General features: G+C 39.1%; 6 protein-coding genes across 6 annotated transcripts in view; 2 read left to right on the forward strand and 4 right to left on the reverse strand.

The window, feature by feature from the left end:
* Positions 1 to 159: 159 nt before the first annotated feature.
* RHIMIDRAFT_294596 (uncharacterized protein) lies at positions 160 to 1,525 on the forward strand (the record flags this gene model as incomplete). The annotated part of the gene is made up of 3 exons (XM_023614103.1): positions 160 to 329; positions 381 to 438; positions 1,316 to 1,525. 3 exons carry the CDS (start codon positions 160 to 162, stop codon positions 1,523 to 1,525), a joined length of 438 nt encoding a protein of 145 aa, XP_023462777.1.
* Positions 1,526 to 1,943: 418 nt separating this feature from the next.
* On the reverse strand, positions 1,944 to 3,990 carry RHIMIDRAFT_230196 (pyruvate dehydrogenase). The gene is made up of 9 exons (XM_023607664.1): positions 3,822 to 3,990; positions 3,703 to 3,773; positions 3,583 to 3,628; positions 3,350 to 3,527; positions 3,108 to 3,291; positions 3,010 to 3,038; positions 2,862 to 2,955; positions 2,472 to 2,808; positions 1,944 to 2,418 (listed from the first exon to the last, which is right to left on the reverse strand). Exons 1-9 carry the CDS (start codon positions 3,944 to 3,946, stop codon positions 1,986 to 1,988), a joined length of 1,497 nt encoding a protein of 498 aa, XP_023462778.1. The 5' UTR covers positions 3,947 to 3,990; the 3' UTR covers positions 1,944 to 1,985.
* Positions 3,991 to 6,658: 2,668 nt separating this feature from the next.
* On the reverse strand, positions 6,659 to 7,736 carry RHIMIDRAFT_240943 (uncharacterized protein; the record flags this gene model as incomplete). The annotated part of the gene is made up of 3 exons (XM_023609486.1): positions 6,659 to 7,114; positions 7,183 to 7,211; positions 7,475 to 7,736. 3 exons carry the CDS (start codon positions 7,734 to 7,736, stop codon positions 6,659 to 6,661), a joined length of 747 nt encoding a protein of 248 aa, XP_023462779.1.
* Positions 7,373 to 8,441, reverse strand: RHIMIDRAFT_263866 (uncharacterized protein). The gene has a single exon (XM_023611710.1). It carries the CDS (start codon positions 8,302 to 8,304, stop codon positions 7,828 to 7,830), a length of 477 nt encoding a protein of 158 aa, XP_023462780.1. The 5' UTR covers positions 8,305 to 8,441; the 3' UTR covers positions 7,373 to 7,827.
* A 2,440-nt stretch (positions 8,442 to 10,881) lies between these two features.
* On the forward strand, positions 10,882 to 13,796 carry RHIMIDRAFT_300156 (Bet v1-like protein; the record flags this gene model as incomplete). The annotated part of the gene is made up of 8 exons (XM_023614343.1): positions 10,882 to 11,397; positions 11,457 to 11,540; positions 11,599 to 11,725; positions 11,753 to 12,093; positions 12,144 to 12,610; positions 12,660 to 13,552; positions 13,613 to 13,726; positions 13,791 to 13,796. Exons 1-8 carry the CDS (start codon positions 10,940 to 10,942, stop codon positions 13,794 to 13,796), a joined length of 2,490 nt encoding a protein of 829 aa, XP_023462781.1. The 5' UTR covers positions 10,882 to 10,939.
* Positions 13,797 to 16,315: 2,519 nt separating this feature from the next.
* Positions 16,316 to 16,372, reverse strand: part of RHIMIDRAFT_52207 (uncharacterized protein) — a gene marked incomplete at its 3' end in the record, with an annotated part of 949 nt that continues 892 nt past the window's right edge. The window contains exon 3 of the mRNA XM_023615363.1: positions 16,316 to 16,364. Coding sequence (XP_023462782.1) covers positions 16,317 to 16,364 — 48 coding nt within the window. The remainder of the gene's footprint in view (positions 16,365 to 16,372) is intronic.

Consider the following 16,372-nt stretch of genomic DNA (forward strand, 5'->3'; position numbering starts at 1 on the left):
TTGAGAATAGAAATGCCTAAGCCAGTTACGGTCAAAAGCTTGGCTGCATCTCCGGGATCATATATACCAATGCTTAGAGAGATACTTAAGCGATATATGGTGGAAAATCAAAAACAGCAAGAAAACCAATAACATGGCCAACAAAAAAAACCAAGTTATATGGCCCGTCTATTCTCCTTGTTCCCTGTGCCTTCCTTGAAATGGCGATCCGTATCAATCAACCCCAATATGCTGTCATCCTTTGCTGGCAAGCCTAAACAAAGCAACTATGAAGATAAATTTAACATGTTCCATACTGTCTTTGACCTGTCAAGTTTGGGCGTGAACAGGTATTTGTTAATGGTAGCAAAAAATAAAACCGCATTTGCTAATCTAATCAGATCCGATGGTTTTGCAGCGGATGTGGTGTTATATAAGGGTGTGAACAATAATGAAGATGTAACTAAATAAAGCTCAGACAGTACATTTGATATACAACTTCTGAGCGATGCCTTAAAACCTGGTGATGTTGACAATTTCTCGCTGTGCGGTCTAGACCCTGGTAGACAACATGCATTTACAGCATCCTATAACGAGTGAGAAAATTCTCATCAAACAAGAAGAGTCTCGACAGCGGAATACTACAATTACACTGGGTCCATTCATCACCTAAGAAAAGAACAGAAAAGAATGGAGAAGGAAGGAATGAAAAGCGTATTGCTGGGCATCCCTTCGATCAAGACTACATCTTTGATGCAATATCGTATGTGACATATATAATGGCCAATATTCAGAAAATATTAGATTTTTATGGATACGAAACAGCCGAGGGACGCTTTCACTGTTACCAAGGAGGTCGACGGGCCAGAGAAGAAATGGTCAATATATTGATCAACGGTGGTAAGAAGTACAATAAGGATAGAAGAAAAAATACGAGGAAAAACCGCAGAAGGAGAAAGAAAAAGAAAGAGAAAAGGGGAAAAGATGAAAAGAAGAAAGATAAAGAATGCAGCGAAAGGTACCGCTATATAAGCAGCAATGTACTTATTTGATAACTTACGACTGTTTGTCAATAGGCCCGAAAAGCAGTGGTGGCCACAAAAAATTCGTATGACAGAGAGAAAATACCTGTGGTTGCCTTCGGCTCTGGAATGTTTGGAAAGGACAGCATCAAATTCAAAGGACATAGAACAGGAATAACAAGTGTCCTTTACAGAGCATTAAAAAAAAAAGAGAAAGGCAAGGCGACGTTATCGTTATAACAATTGATGAGTTTCGAACGTCAAAAGTAAAGCGTTATTCTCTAATTTTGAATATCCTACTTAACTATCTATAGATCTGCAACTCTTGTGAAAATATGGCGTTCACATCTGCTTTTATAAACTTCCACGGCATCCAATCCTGCGCAGGATGTGGATTGCTTTGGCAACGGGATATAAACGGTTCAAAAAATATTTTCAAGATCGCCAATGGCATCTTTCGTGAATGTGGCAGACCTCAAGCATTTTGTCGCCGTATCGAACACGGTTCTCCTTCTGGAGTTTAGACATTTACTCCTAGTAAGCAAGTACCTCTCTTGGATAAGAAAACCAATGGTCGATTATAAAGATATAAATAAAGTCTTGTGCTTTCCCCCTTTTCCTTTTGAATTTTATGCTTAACGTAGCATATGCTAAACAGCGTATATCTGTAATCATATTATGTGTCGAATAAATTCTACTAAGATAGTCAAATACAAAATAAGAACCTTCCCTCCTATTACCACATAAGATCAATTATTTTATAAAAATAAGATAAAGCATATCTGATATATCTTCATGTCTAAATAGTTGCCATATGGCACGCAAACCTGAACACATACTTAGATAAACAGATGAGTTCTCTATTTAAGTATAATTCAATTTTTCTTTTATATAAATATTAATAAGGAGAAACGGGCTTCAGAAAGAGAGAAGAGAGAAGAAAGAGAGAGAGAAAGAGAGAGAAAAGACATAATGTAGGGTTATTTACAACATCATCTTAAGAGGGTTCTCCATGTATTCCTTGAAAGCTTGCATCCAAGTAGCACCAACAGCACCATCGACAACACGGTGGTCAGCGCTTAAAGCGACCTCCATCACGTCGCGAACAGCGAATCCCTTTTCTGAAGCTTCATCAACGACAATCTTTTGTTGGGTACCACCAACGGCCAAGATACAAGATTGAGGAGGGTTGATGATGGCAGTAAAGTGCTTGATACCGTACATACCCAAGTTGGAGATAGTGAAAGAACCACCTTGGTATTCATGAGGAGCAAGCTTACCATCACGAGCACGCTTGGCCATATCCTTGACTTGGTTAGAGATGGCGGACAATCCCTTGGATTCAGCACTACCAACGATAGGAGTGATCAAGCCATTGGGTGTGGCAACAGCAACACTGATGTCAGCAGTGTTGTATCTAAATAAAAAAAGTTGAGTACAACTGGTATCATCTATTTGTTACACACGTACTGTCTAATAAAGTCGCCTTGCCATGCAGAGTTGACTTCAGGAACCTTCTTAAGAGCAAGGGCAGAAGCCTTGATGACAAAATCGTTGACGGAAAGCTTGTACTTGCCATCAGAAGCCTTGTTGAGAACTTCACGCAACTTGTTGATCTTCTCCATGTTGATTTCAGTTGTGAGATAGTAGTGAGGAACTTGTTGTTTGGATTCGGCCAAACGAGTGGCAATGATCTTTCTCATGCTGGTAGTAGGAATGTCAGTGAAAGCATCGCCGGTAGCGGATTGAGGAGCGTAGGCAGCAGGTGGAGCAGCTGCGGCGGGTGCGGCCTTTTGTTGTTGAGGAGCTAAATGCAAAAGTTGTTAGATGGTGCTTTTACGTTTATATCTCTCGTCTTACCCTTGAATTGTTCGACATCCTCCTTGGAGACAATACCGTTGGGGCCAGAACCCTTGACTTGAGAGATGTCAATACCGCGTTCATCAGCAAGTTTCTACATTTATAAAAGTTAGAGATCAAAGCTGTTTATATAATCCGGTCAACTTACTCTAGCGAGAGGGCTAGCAAGAACACGACCTATAAAGATGAGATTCGATTTAGGCATTGTAAAAAATAAAAATATAAAATGCAGCTATATCGATTTACCTCCATGGCTAGAAACAGCCTCGCTTTCGGCCTTCTTGGGTTCAGCCTTGGGAGCAGCCTTTTCTTCCTTCTTTTCTTCCTTGGGGGCAGCTTCAGCTTGAGGAGCTGAGCTAGAAACGTCGGAAAGAGAGAAGTTCTCAAAGGCAGCAACGTCATCCTTGTCTTCAACAAAGATAGCGATGGGCTATAACACAAGTATTAATTTTTATCGCCTATATTTTTTTTTTCTTCAATGATGTTACCTGTCCGACATTGACATCCTTGGTACCAGTCTCGATCAAGACCTTGGCGAGGTAACCTTCTTCTTGACACTCGAAATCCATTTGGGCCTTATCTGTTTCGATTTCTACCAAAACATCACCGGGTTGAATTTCATCACCTACTTTCTTTTGCCAAGCACCAATGGCACCAGCAGTCATACTATTTTTACCGAAAGTCAATAAACAAACTTTAAGTAACAAAGCTTACAACTTACGTAGGAGACAAGGCAGGCATGTTAATGACACTGTGAGCGGGATAAGCTACACACACACGAAAAAATTTTGGGGTTAGCTCATATACAGGTATGCGATTAAAAGGCGTGTAGACTGCTTACAAGAATAGAAACGAGCATCTTTGTTGATAACTTGGTTAGCTAATGAGCGGAGGGCAATAAACTTGGGTGCACTATTTACGCAATGTTAACAAGGGTATTAAAATATATTTTTCACTTACGAAGTGGCAGAGAAAGCACGAGCAGAAACGTGCTTTGCAAGGATAGGAGCTGCTCTGGCAGCAGTAGCGCGAGTGGTAGAAGCAATGCCTCTCAAAACTTGGCGTCTGAAAGTAACAGCGGACATATCTTACAAGTTATATGAAAAAAGAGAGAGAAAGAAAAAAAAAAAAGTTTTTTTGGAGCTGGGAAAATCCAGGAGAATACGGAGAAAAACCCCAAAGAGTCTGTTGTGACTGTTGGTACCGGACAGTAGCTGATCTGTTCATCATCTTGGGTGCCCTTTCCTTGATGGAGGTTGATAAGGCGTCCCCCCGGACGAAATGTAAAGTCAGATTCATTGGGAATTAGAGTATATTTTTTTCGTAAAGAAGTGTATGTATATTCTGGTTTGAGTAGTACCATGTAAAAGGTGATTTATTAAAGTAATAAGCTCATAGACAGGATTGTGGGTGAATATGAATAAAAAGAAAAGAGGATGTAGATCGAGTGTAAATAACAGAGTTTAAAATATCATAAAGCTACTGCTTCCAGAGTACATACACTCAATGCTGTTCTCCGTAGCTCCTTGCCTGTACAAAAAAAAAGTCTTGCTTTTTGAGAGAGATAGATAGAATACGCATAAACTGTTTTCATACCTGCATCGGTGTAATTAAAAGAGCGAAAATGCTGCAACCTTAACAAATGAGCATTAGGCAGAGTGTAGCAAATAAAAAAGGGACTTTAGGCAAATAAGCTGAGAGCGATTTTGATCTGATAATCATATAATGTATTTAAACTGGTATGCTGTACACTTCCCGTGTACTTTGCTGCATGCTCAAAACGCGTTTCAATACGGTTAAACAATCTTTTATTAAACCCAAGTAGGCACGTAGTGTTTTTTATACTGAAATTGCCCGGACAAGTTCAACAAGGTGGGGGTGAGAAGGTACTGGTGGTGGAGGGGGAAAGTATACAATCCAATAGAGGTGGGTAGAGGGAGATAAACTAATCACTATAATTGGTAAGCTAAGACTTGGTGGTGTTAGGGTTTATGCTTATTTCAACCTGGGTAGGTACCACAATTATTCATAATTTGTTTATTTCCAACGGCCAACAACCAAGAACCATAGAAAACGGCATTAAATCCCTCAAGAGCAAGCTACTGGGAGCGGTTCTGTGGGATTCGGATGCAGGACTTTGGCTTCAAATAATAGATTTTTGACCACTGAGCTACAGGCATAGGCCCCCGCGTTTCAATACAGTGCTTCCAGTAAGTAATGTCACAGCCAATCAAAATCAATTTCATATTTTTAGAGACAATGTCAGAAATCTCGCTTGCTTAGAAATCACGTCGTGGTTCTTGACAACCGAAAAATATAAATAGAGAGGGAGTACTTTTTTCTTTGGTATTTTTTTCTTTTTCAATACTTTACAATTCAACATGAGTACAATATTTCTATATGGAGATGGGCATGGGAATGTTATTGATGAGAATGGTGGTCCTGAGCCCATGGGTTACATAGCTGATCAGAATGAATTTATTGTTGAGACTACTGCTACTCATACAGAGTACTTGGGAAATACAGTCCCCAATGAGTCTTCTCTGACTTGCCCAATATTGTTAGAAAAGCCAAAAAATGAAGATATTCGTATGAAGGAGGCAAAACCAAAGCGAGAATATATGCGTTATACAGTCCAGGATAAGGCTAGGTTTTTCGATCTGAAGATTGAAAAGTGTATGACTGCATCAGCTGCAGCAAAGCAGTTGGGCATTCACACTCGAACAGCTTATAGATGGGTTAGCCAGTATAATGCGTGCTCAGACAGTATTTTTGAGAGCTGTAAAAAGGTAGGTCGTAAGTGCATCTTAACTGAAGAGCATAAAGCGACTGTTATCAACTTCATCGATGCTAATCCCTCTGCTACTGTTGTTGAAGTAACCGAGCATTTATTGAAGCGATTCCATGATCTTAAAGTATCACGCAGCACTGTTAATAACTTCATGAGACGTGAATGCAGCCTTTCATTGAAAAGAGCAGATTTTCATTCTATTGAGAGAAACAGTCCAGCAAAGATTGAGGAGCGGCACAATTGGGTTTGTAAATGGGAAGATACAGACATGAACTTTCTGATGAATTGTGCGTTTTTTGACGAGTCTGCTTTTGATATAAATATGAAATGCTCAAGAGCCTGGTCCAATAAAGGTACTCGTACTATTGTTACCAGGCCTACTACGAGGGCAAATATAACGTCTATATTGGGCGCTATCTCTGCCTCAGGTTTGATTACCGTCGGAGTAAAAAAACCTAGACCTGCAAAGAAGAGAAAAGCTGCTGGATATATAAGCTCAGGAACTGTAACAGGTCACTACATTAGTTTCTTAAAAATGACTCTCGATGAAATGGACAAACACACACATATGAAAGGCCACTATATTATTATGGATAATGCACCCATTCACACGCATGAAAACATAAAGAAGTATATTAAGTATCGGGGATATAAATGTGTGTATCTTCCTACTTACTCTCCTAAGCTTAACCCAATTGAACAATTCTGGGCAGTGGCAAAGAGTAAAGTTAAGCGTCATCGGTTTTTGTAGGAAGACACTTTGTCCAAGAGGATTACAGAAGCCTGCAACAGTGTGAAGAAAAGTCATTTCAAAGGGTTTGTCTTGCATTCTTATCGGTGTTGGGATAAATGTCGAAACAGACAACCAACGTAATGACCTAAACGAATGTGCAATTAGGAGAAAATGGCAATCAGACAAAAAAAAAAGTGCATTTCTCTTGGTTCATCCAATTTTATTTTGATCAAAGGGAAATGGGGAGAAAAAAGTTGGTAATGAATGAAGGAATTAATACGCGCGCAATTGTTTTTGGATACGGAGGGCCACTGTTTCATTTGCCTTGGAAATATCGGATGACATGATTGCTGCCATATGTTGTAGAATTTGGTTGTTCAAAATACTGTTGCCGATGATTGCCATCTCCATGTCGCCAAACAGATGCAAAAGATCCCCAAATAATTTCTTGATATTCCCATTATTTTTGCATTTGTCATGCAACGAAGCAACAAAATCCTTGTCAAGGTGTGCTTCGGAAGGCGAATGAATGATGGAATAAGCGATCTGCTGGAAAAGTCGAGATGCGATCATGGAGGCGTTTTCATTGTCCATCAATTTTGTTGAGCCTTCATAATCGCAGTAGGTGAAGACTGTGTAGGGCTGTAAGTGACTAAGTAATGTGGCATCGCTGGATGCACGGCAGAGGTAATAAGTGGTTGGATGGTGGAACTGTGAACGTAGTTGCCTCTGTCGTATTTATCCTTCCTTTACTAACTAATCTTCGTGTGAGATTACTCCATTGCTATACTGCTTACAGTCATTCTACATTTAGCATTACGTACCCCTATTAATTTATTTTGTAACATGTCGGATTGTAAATTATTATTTTATATACCAAGCCTTACTTTGTATTAATGAGCTCCTCATCTTGTTTTCTCACCAATAAAGAGGTTCAAAAGTCTCATCGACATATAGTCTTTTTATCCTTGTTATAACTCAGGTATAATATAAGTACTTATTAACAGATAAATATCACAGCCTCGCCTGGGCAATCAAACTGAACGGATCGATAGATCGTGTTGACGCATTTGATTCGATCTTTTTTACCTTTGTCCAACTGACCTGATCGATGAATATTTTCGTATGCTGTGGTGACGTAGCAAAATGACACGATGACGGCCTCACTTTTGGTTCCTCGCTTTGGTCCAGACGTATAATGGATGTAATTAATGCAGTACAAGTTTGGAACCGACCCCTGTACTTCGAATGTGTGGCCAAATGTTGGCGCACGTTGGTTTAGTTGTGAAGATCGACATGTTTGATGAAAATGGCAGTTTGCAATGGATATCGGCTGATTTTGTTCCTCCATACATTTCCACCGTATTCACAAGAATAGCTTCGCCGTTGCTGACGTTCATCAGAACTGTACCTGCCAGTACCTGAGCACAGTCAAATTTGACTTATGGTTCATGCAGCCAATCCTTATTGAGCAATAGCTCTGTAGTATCGTCCAATTCGAAATATTCACGGCTTGCGAGCAGCCGTCCATGTGGTGACTTGTAGATCAGAGATGCCAAGCCGTTGCAGATACTTGGTTCAATCGCATTGGTGTCCAATTGTCGCTTTGATGGGATGATCGGTCTGCAGTCGAATGTGCGGTTGCTCATGCTTTTGATGTTTTTATGGTGGCTGAACGCATCGTATTCCACTTCATTTCCGTCATCATCACGGCTAATGAGAGCAAATGGTTCCAAGGGTATTCTTTCAATGATCCATTTATCTTCGGTCCTTTCTTCTTCGGTCGCATCCATGGATTGACACGCATGTATGATTGCTTGGTCATAATCACGTTGCATCTTTGATGTTTTCATCGAGATTGGCGTTGCCGTCACGGCTGTTGTTTTGGGCACGGCAACAAGCTTCATTGCCACCGTCATATCCTCAGAATCATCATCAGCCAAATTCACATCTGGGGACAGGAAAAATGAATAATTAGCTCACACGACAGATACTCGTATTTTTTTTTTATCACATTGTTCCTGGATACTAACCTGCATTGCTACCGTTAGATTTGCAGACTTTGATGTGTTTTTTGAAGGAATCCACGGAACGGTACGTTTTGTCGCAAAAAAGACACTTCAAAACATCGTTCTCTCTTTGAATTTCAACTTCTACTTTGCAATCTACCACAAATATGATCAATGAGCTGACATTCATCTATTACATCACCTTGTTTTCAAGGTTTCTCGTTTTACCATTCGTCATATAGTCCACCGTATAACATGCAACATAATATTAATACTTGTGATTGGACGCTGCTCTTGAGGTTTGGAAACTTGGTTTCTTCTCTTTGCACAGTCCGATTGCACAGTGAATATCTGTTTCTGTTGTCTGGGCGAAAAATCAAACCTCCCTTTTTTTTTTCTCGACACTGCTTTTTTTTCCCCATTTCCCTTTGATCAAAATAAAATTGGATGAACCAAGAGAAATGCACTTTTTTTTTTGTCTGATTGCCATTTTCTCCTAATTGCACATTCGTTTAGGTCATTACGTTGGTTGTCTGTTTCGACATTTATCCCAACACCGATAAGAATGCAAGACAAACCCTTTGAAATGACTTTTCTTCACACTGTTGCAGGCTTCTGTAATCCTCTTGGACAAAGTGTCTTCCTACAAAAACCGATGACGCTTAACTTTACTCTTTGCCACTGCCCAGAATTGTTCAATTGGGTTAAGCTTAGGAGAGTAAGTAGGAAGATACACACATTTATATCCCCGATACTTAATATACTTCTTTATGTTTTCATGCGTGTGAATGGGTGCATTATCCATAATAATATAGTGGCCTTTCATATGTGTGTGTTTGTCCATTTCATCGAGAGTCATTTTTAAGAAACTAATGTAGTGACCTGTTACAGTTCCTGAGCTTATATATCCAGCAGCTTTTCTCTTCTTTGCAGGTCTAGGTTTTTTTACTCCGACGGTAATCAAACCTGAGGCAGAGATAGCGCCCAATATAGACGTTATATTTGCCCTCGTAGTAGGCCTGGTAACAATAGTACGAGTACCTTTATTGGACCAGGCTCTTGAGCATTTCATATTTATATCAAAAGCAGACTCGTCAAAAAACGCACAATTCATCAGAAAGTTCATGTCTGTATCTTCCCATTTACAAACCCAATTGTGCCGCTCCTCAATCTTTGCTGGACTGTTTCTCTCAATAGAATGAAAATCTGCTCTTTTCAATGAAAGGCTGCATTCACGTCTCATGAAGTTATTAACAGTGCTGCGTGATACTTTAAGATCATGGAATCGCTTCAATAAATGCTCGGTTACTTCAACAACAGTAGCAGAGGGATTAGCATCGATGAAGTTGATAACAGTCGCTTTATGCTCTTCAGTTAAGATGCACTTACGACCTACCTTTTTACAGCTCTCAAAAATACTGTCTGAGCACGCATTATACTGGCTAACCCATCTATAAGCTGTTCGAGTGTGAATGCCCAACTGCTTTGCTGCAGCTGATGCAGTCATACACTTTTCAATCTTCAGATCGAAAAACCTAGCCTTATCCTGGACTGTATAACGCATATATTCTCGCTTTGGTTTTGCCTCCTTCATACGAATATCTTCATTTTTTGGCTTTTCTAACAATATTGGGCAAGTCAGAGAAGACTCATTGGGGACTGTATTTCCCAAGTACTCTGTATGAGTAGCAGTAGTCTCAACAATAAATTCATTCTGATCAGCTATGTAACCCATGGGCTCAGGACCACCATTCTCATCAATAACATTCCCATGCCCATCTCCATATAGAAATATTGTACTCATGTTGAATTGTAAAGTATTGAAAAAGAAAAAAATACCAAAGAAAAAAGTACTCCCTCTCTATTTATATTTTTCGGTTGTCAAGAACCACGACGTGATTTCTAAGCAAGCGAGATTTCTGACATTGTCTCTAAAAATATGAAATTGATTTTGATTGGCTGTGACATTACTTACTGGAAGCACTGTACAAAAAGACTGTAATGTGACAGAACAATGACCTGGATACACACTTGGAAAAGGTACCTTTAAAATATATTAAAGAAGTGTAATATAAAGTGAACCATGATACAACATTCTGACATAATGATGTTGTTGTTGCTGTAAAGTGTTCGTTACTATAGAGTTACTATGATAAAAGCGTTGCCAAATGAACAAATAAAATGTATTTTCCTAAAATGGTAATACATTCTATGACAAACTCTTTACACGTGTAAACTACCGCTTTTTATATTAAGCTTGAATTTTTTTCATTTAAAAAGAAACAATAAAAGATGGAAAAAGGAGCACTGATCACCTTTTTAATACTAAGCTGGTCAGTTTAAAAAATCATTCTTTCTGGTAGTCCCTGATCGCAATGAATAATAATAGTAATATATCCGTCATGAATTAGCCTGTTACACTATTACTGTGCTTATTTTCCAATTACAGACCTTTACTTTTCAAGCATCCTTTTCTTTCTTTCTTATCTTATTTTTTATCTTCCTTTACTTCCATTTCCTTTTTACTTATCATAATTTATCCATCATGTATAGAAAACAAGATGATTCACTACACTCTTCTATTCTTCGTGTAACAAAGTCTAATTATTATGACCGTGACAGTGGTATAGCAACAACAGAGACAGAGGACGAGAGTGCAGCGCCGACCTGCATATTTAGTGACGACGATGACTATTATAAACGAGCCAATACTTCAGCCATAAGTTATGCTATAGACAAAGACAGCAGTATATCTTCTCTGCTACACTCTCCAAACTACTTTGCTAATCTAGGAGATCAGGCAATCTATTCTCTCAAAGATTTCATGAACGATCACGACTGGAAAAAAGTGTTGAAGCATAAGAGCGGCGTTACTGTTTATATGCTTCAAAAGCAACATAAAGGGGAAAAATCAGCACTGTTTCGAGGAGAGACTGTCATTGAAGGATTTACCCCTCAATCTATCTTTTATGTGATCGGTATGAGGAAATTATGGGATGAACAGTAAGGGCGTAGATATACTAGTGTTCTTCTTTTGCCAACTTTCGCCCTTATTCCTTTAGATTTGAAGAAGGAAGGCTGATAGAAAACTTGAATGATACAACTTCGTTAACTTACGAATCATATAAGTCAACCTCTTCATCAAAGTAAAATACACGTCTTTTTTTCTTTTAATAAAAGAAGGAGAACTAATAGCTTTATTAGAGCTTATGATGTGACACTTGTAGAAAAAATTGATTGCTCTGCAGACGGAGAAATCATCTTTGCCTGTACAAGCGTAGATACCCCCAAGGCCCCAAAGGTGCCTGGAAAAAATAGACATCACGTCAAGGTAATGAAGGATACTCTGGATGCATAGATCGATGTTAACATTTCCCTTTTTGTTCTTTCAAAAAAAAAGTTACAAGGTTGGATACTTCGACAAACAAGTTCTTATCCACCGGCAACCAAAGTTACATTTATTACACAAGAATATATCAGGGGCTGGATACCTGGACTCACCAAGAAATCATTGGCTAGAAAACCTTTAATTATTGCTGCCATCGACGATTACTTGCAACGAAAGGCAGACAGATTAAAGACTCAGGGGCACAGCAATCAGAAACAAATATCAGAGCCTTCTATACCTAGAACTGTCACACCTCCTTCACCATCCTCCACGCCCAGGTCTATTCTTAGTCTGCGTACGCCTTCACCTCCGTATGTACATTTGCTTAATGATTGTCTTACAGCTAACTCTATCTTTTTAGGAACCGACCTGTCTATATGCAGTCTTCACCTACACTAGGAATTGCGACACCCCCACTTACCAAGGACTATCCAAAGGGACGTATCATCTTGTCCAACCCGCCGCCACGTGTATCCTCACTAAGCTCAAATACGCCAAAGCAAGTTAAATTTGCAGATGATCCAGTACTGAAACCTACTACATCCAATCCATACTTACCAAAGTTACCAGAAGTTCATCCAGCGAGACTCTATCCAGCAAGCCGTCATAGGGAGGCGCGCAAGGAAAGTTTGGAGTCATTGAAAAGACATGTGGAAAGTGATCTGGACGAATGGAAATCGGCAGGAGAATCGGAGCATGCCAAATACTATATCAAGCCGCTTCCCGATACAGCCTTACCGATCATGCGAAGCGACTGTGAGATTCAAGGAGATTGGTCGCCAGAGCAAGTTTGCTCTGTGATTCAATGCTTTGGTGCTCGAAAGAAATGTAGGTTCTATTGGGTACTAGGTATATGTTTTACTTAACCTACCCGTAGGGGATGAACATTTTGAGGATGGTCAAGTAGTAGAAAGATTTTCACAAAAGGAATACTTGATTCATATCAAAATGAAAAGTTTGTTTCCTATTCAAAGCCGAGATTTTTCAGTTCTCACAAGTATCGAAAGCAACATCAATACAGGCGCAGTCTATATCGTGTCTACCAGTGTAGAGGACGAATTACTGCCATTAGAAGAAAAGGAGCAACAACGTACGCGAGGACATTACACGACGTACGGATGGGCGCTTCTGCCGAGCCGGAACTCGGTCAAGGTCACTTTTATTGCTCACATGCACCTCGGAGGCACGACACCATTACCATCATCCATTGTCAGACGATTGACCACACAGGTCCCGTCCTGTCTGGATCGAATACAGAATTATTTGGATCAAGTGGGCTGTCCACCCTATATTCGTCGGGTGGCAGGTAAGATCGTACTAGAGCAATTTGATACAGAGAGCAAGTCGTATTCGATGACCTATATGGCCAAACACGCTCCATCACGAAGAAATCACTCGTCGTGGTGCACAGATCTTCGTGTACATCCACGCATGTATGCCTTGGGTTATCATGTCGAGACACAGCCGCTGGATGGCGTACGAGTAGAGATCAGGCCAGGTGTCGGATTGAGGGTTTATACGGAAAACGAGGCGTTGGAAGGAGAAAGGATTCATTTGACGATTGTTCCTGTGTCAGAAGGCACTGAGCCACGATATACCTGGAACAGTTCCGATATTATGGAAAGCAAAAGGATTGAAAAAGTAGTAATAGAAGAAGAAGAAGAAGAAAAAGAGCAAACAGAGGTTCGAGTAGAGAAACAAGTAGATGTAGAACATTCAGATGAAAGTCATGTAGATATTATGGAACCGTTACAGATTGAAAAAGTGAATGTAAGTCTTTTAATTCGCCGCTTTTTTATATGTATAATAATTGTTTATAAATCTTTTTAGGTTGATGAGGAAGCACCTGTTGTTGTAAAACGACGGCATAGTGCAGACATTGTCATAACAGATGAACTTGCATTTTCCATGGAGCAGTTTTCATTTATTATTATGCTCATGCTAGTATGCTATTACTTGGGGAAGTTGTCCTGTCAATGTTCTGTATAGACAATTTTTTTTATTATAGACATAATCTTTAATGTATAATGCATAATGCATAAAATAATTTTGTACATGATATTGAATACAAAGGTGCCATCCAATCGGAAAGAGTCTTTTTTGGCTCTAGTAAAATGTTTACAATTTTTATATAAATGGTTTATTGGATAAAGAAAGTAAAGTCAAAGAAAAACTCTTGTATTTTGATTCAAAATGCTCGAAAGATAATGTTATTTATGAAAAATAATGAGAGGTTGATTCAGTTCTTTTAGTACTTGGCTTGAAAAAAAGACATATAAAACGACAGTTGTACTAGATTGTACCTTAAATATCTTTTATGCTCTTCTGCTTTTTCTTTTCTTTGTGAGTTTGCAAACCAAAGTTTATACAGAAAACTAGAAAAAGTATGAGTATTCAGATATATTTATTATTATACTTAACAAACAATAAAATAAAGCTGCTGTCAATAAGCATCGAACTCATCAAACGTCGCACATTTCAGTAGTAATACAACATAAGATAAATAAGGCTTTGGGCTTTTTTGTTGTTTCAAAACACTCTTTCTTTCTTTTTCCCTTGTTGCAGTATCTCATGACGATGGCAGCGATTCATCGACTGCCAGCAGATATACTCAATCTTGTCTTTCAGCACACAGAAAGAACAACCCTTAAAGAATGTCGGCTTGTTTGCGTATCGTGGTATCTTTTGACTACACCGTATCTTTTTTGTAGTATTCAAATTAAAAACACATCTCAAATTGACGAATCCATAGACTTTCACGAAAACCCAGCATCTTATCAACTTGTTCAGTGTGGACAATATGTCAAACGGGTCACTACTGGTAGGGGCAGAGGGTTGATTGATGAGATCATAACATTAGAAAACTTTGAAAAGTTTGTGAAATATTGTCCCGATGTTACATCAGTTCGCATTTCTCGGTTTGTTTGTAATGACAGCTTGTATTATTACATATTTGAAGTTGATGGTAATATAAAATGGAAGCTGCATAGATTTGATCGGAATCCTGAAAATCAAAGGTTTAAATTGCGTTATTTCTACAAGTATGCAGACACCATCAAGGTCATAAAGTGGCTCGAGAACATTCGATATTTTCATTTTGTAATAGACTTTCCATTACTTGAAGAATTGGCTTTACCTTCGACAGCGGCTATCACAGACGTACAGGATTTCATGTTCGTTTGTAATGCATGCTCCAATCTAGCCAAATTAGAACTGCATACCAAAATGAGCGATAACGTAAGTTCGGTGACTGACTTTGCTATACAGTCTTTCTGGAAAGTAAATTCGCCTGTGATCGAAAATAAATGCACTCAATGGTGAGAACAAAATTCATGTTGTATGAAATGTAAATTCGCCGTTACCAAGAATATTTTCGTAGTGCCAGCCTTGACATCCATGGAGATACTGTATTTCCAAATTGAGATGTCGTATTGAAACCGTTGTAATGTTATCAGAGTAATAACAAATACGGCTCACTATCCCATTTAACAGTAATATTAACAGGTGAGCTATCTTGGAGTTGAAATTAACTTAAATATTAGAAATAGTACTCTTTAGTCTCCTTGTAAAAGTTTAAATTCTTTATTCGGTTTTTCCATATAGTCATATTTGGCAATGCATATTCTTGAAGCAGATTGCTTCTGTTTGACATGATTTCTTTGTCCTAGGTACCCGATCCTGAAACCTGTTTGAAAAAGAAAAACATAAAAACCCATTTTAATCGAGTCCTTTTTTTGCTTCTTTACAGGAGTGGGTGTGGGGTAAGGAAAGACACCCACAGCTGGATGACCGATGACCCACTCGCCTGTCCTTACCTTGGTTTTTTTAAAGCCTCCTACTTCCATGGCCATACCCCTCCGACTTGGACAACCTTACCTTCCTTGGATATCTTTCTCATCATGTAGTTCTACACATCCTCCCCGTGGCCAGTCACCCATCCTGCCTTCCCTTGGCCCCCTATACTACTTCTTCATCTACTAGTTGCGGTATAACCCAGTGGATGTGCAAACCTCTAAGGGTGGTGGAGGGTCTCCACAGCAGTTATCAAATGTCCCTCTGAGTGTTCAAAGATTCACCAATCAAAACTAACCTGTCCTCATGGTCCTTGCTCTAACTCGCTTGTCCCGCCCTCTTTGCTCTCTGGCGTGTATCTGAAACGTTCCCCAATAGTCTCTTCTGACGCCCTGGGTTCTCTCTGTCCTCCGTTCCTTTTTTTGTTTAAACAATCCTGGGTAGTTATCGCTACCCTCCCCAGAATGCACCTTGGTGGTAAGTAAAACTAATATTAGGATATGTGCTCTAATACTAACATATGTTTTCTCTCTTTTTCTACATATACTCATTATCTCTCTCTTTTGATATGATGTCGTTTTATTTAAACGTATTTTTCTTTGTCGTCTTTTTACGAAAACATTTTTTTTTTATTTTACGACAATATTTTTATAAAATTAACGTCAATAATTAATAAAAATACAGTACTAAAACAACCAAAAACTAGAGCACAGATCGGGGCTATTCACTCGTCTAGCGTTGTTCACGTTGTCATAAGAAAACCTCCACCAAGAGAAAAAAACACAGGCTGCTAAAAAA

The sequence above is a fragment of the Rhizopus microsporus genome (assembly GCF_002708625.1).
Source record: "Rhizopus microsporus ATCC 52813 unplaced genomic scaffold scaffold_19, whole genome shotgun sequence".
NCBI classification, from domain to species: Eukaryota; Fungi; Mucoromycota; class Mucoromycetes; order Mucorales; family Rhizopodaceae; genus Rhizopus; species Rhizopus microsporus.

Coding starts and splice junctions, on each gene's coding strand:
- RHIMIDRAFT_263866 (XM_023611710.1), bottom strand. CDS start 8,304: ATGACGGTGGCAATGAAGCTTGTTGCCGTGCCCAAAACAACAGCCGTG.
- RHIMIDRAFT_230196 (XM_023607664.1), bottom strand. CDS start 3,946: ATGTCCGCTGTTACTTTCAGACGCCAAGTTTTGAGAGGCATTGCTTCT. Junction 3,629..3,702: donor AGATGCTCGTTTCTATTCTT/GTAAGCAGTCTA, acceptor GTGTGTGTGTAG/CTTATCCCGCTCACAGTGTC. Junction 2,419..2,471: donor CAAGGCGACTTTATTAGACA/GTACGTGTGTAA, acceptor TTTTTTATTTAG/ATACAACACTGCTGACATCA.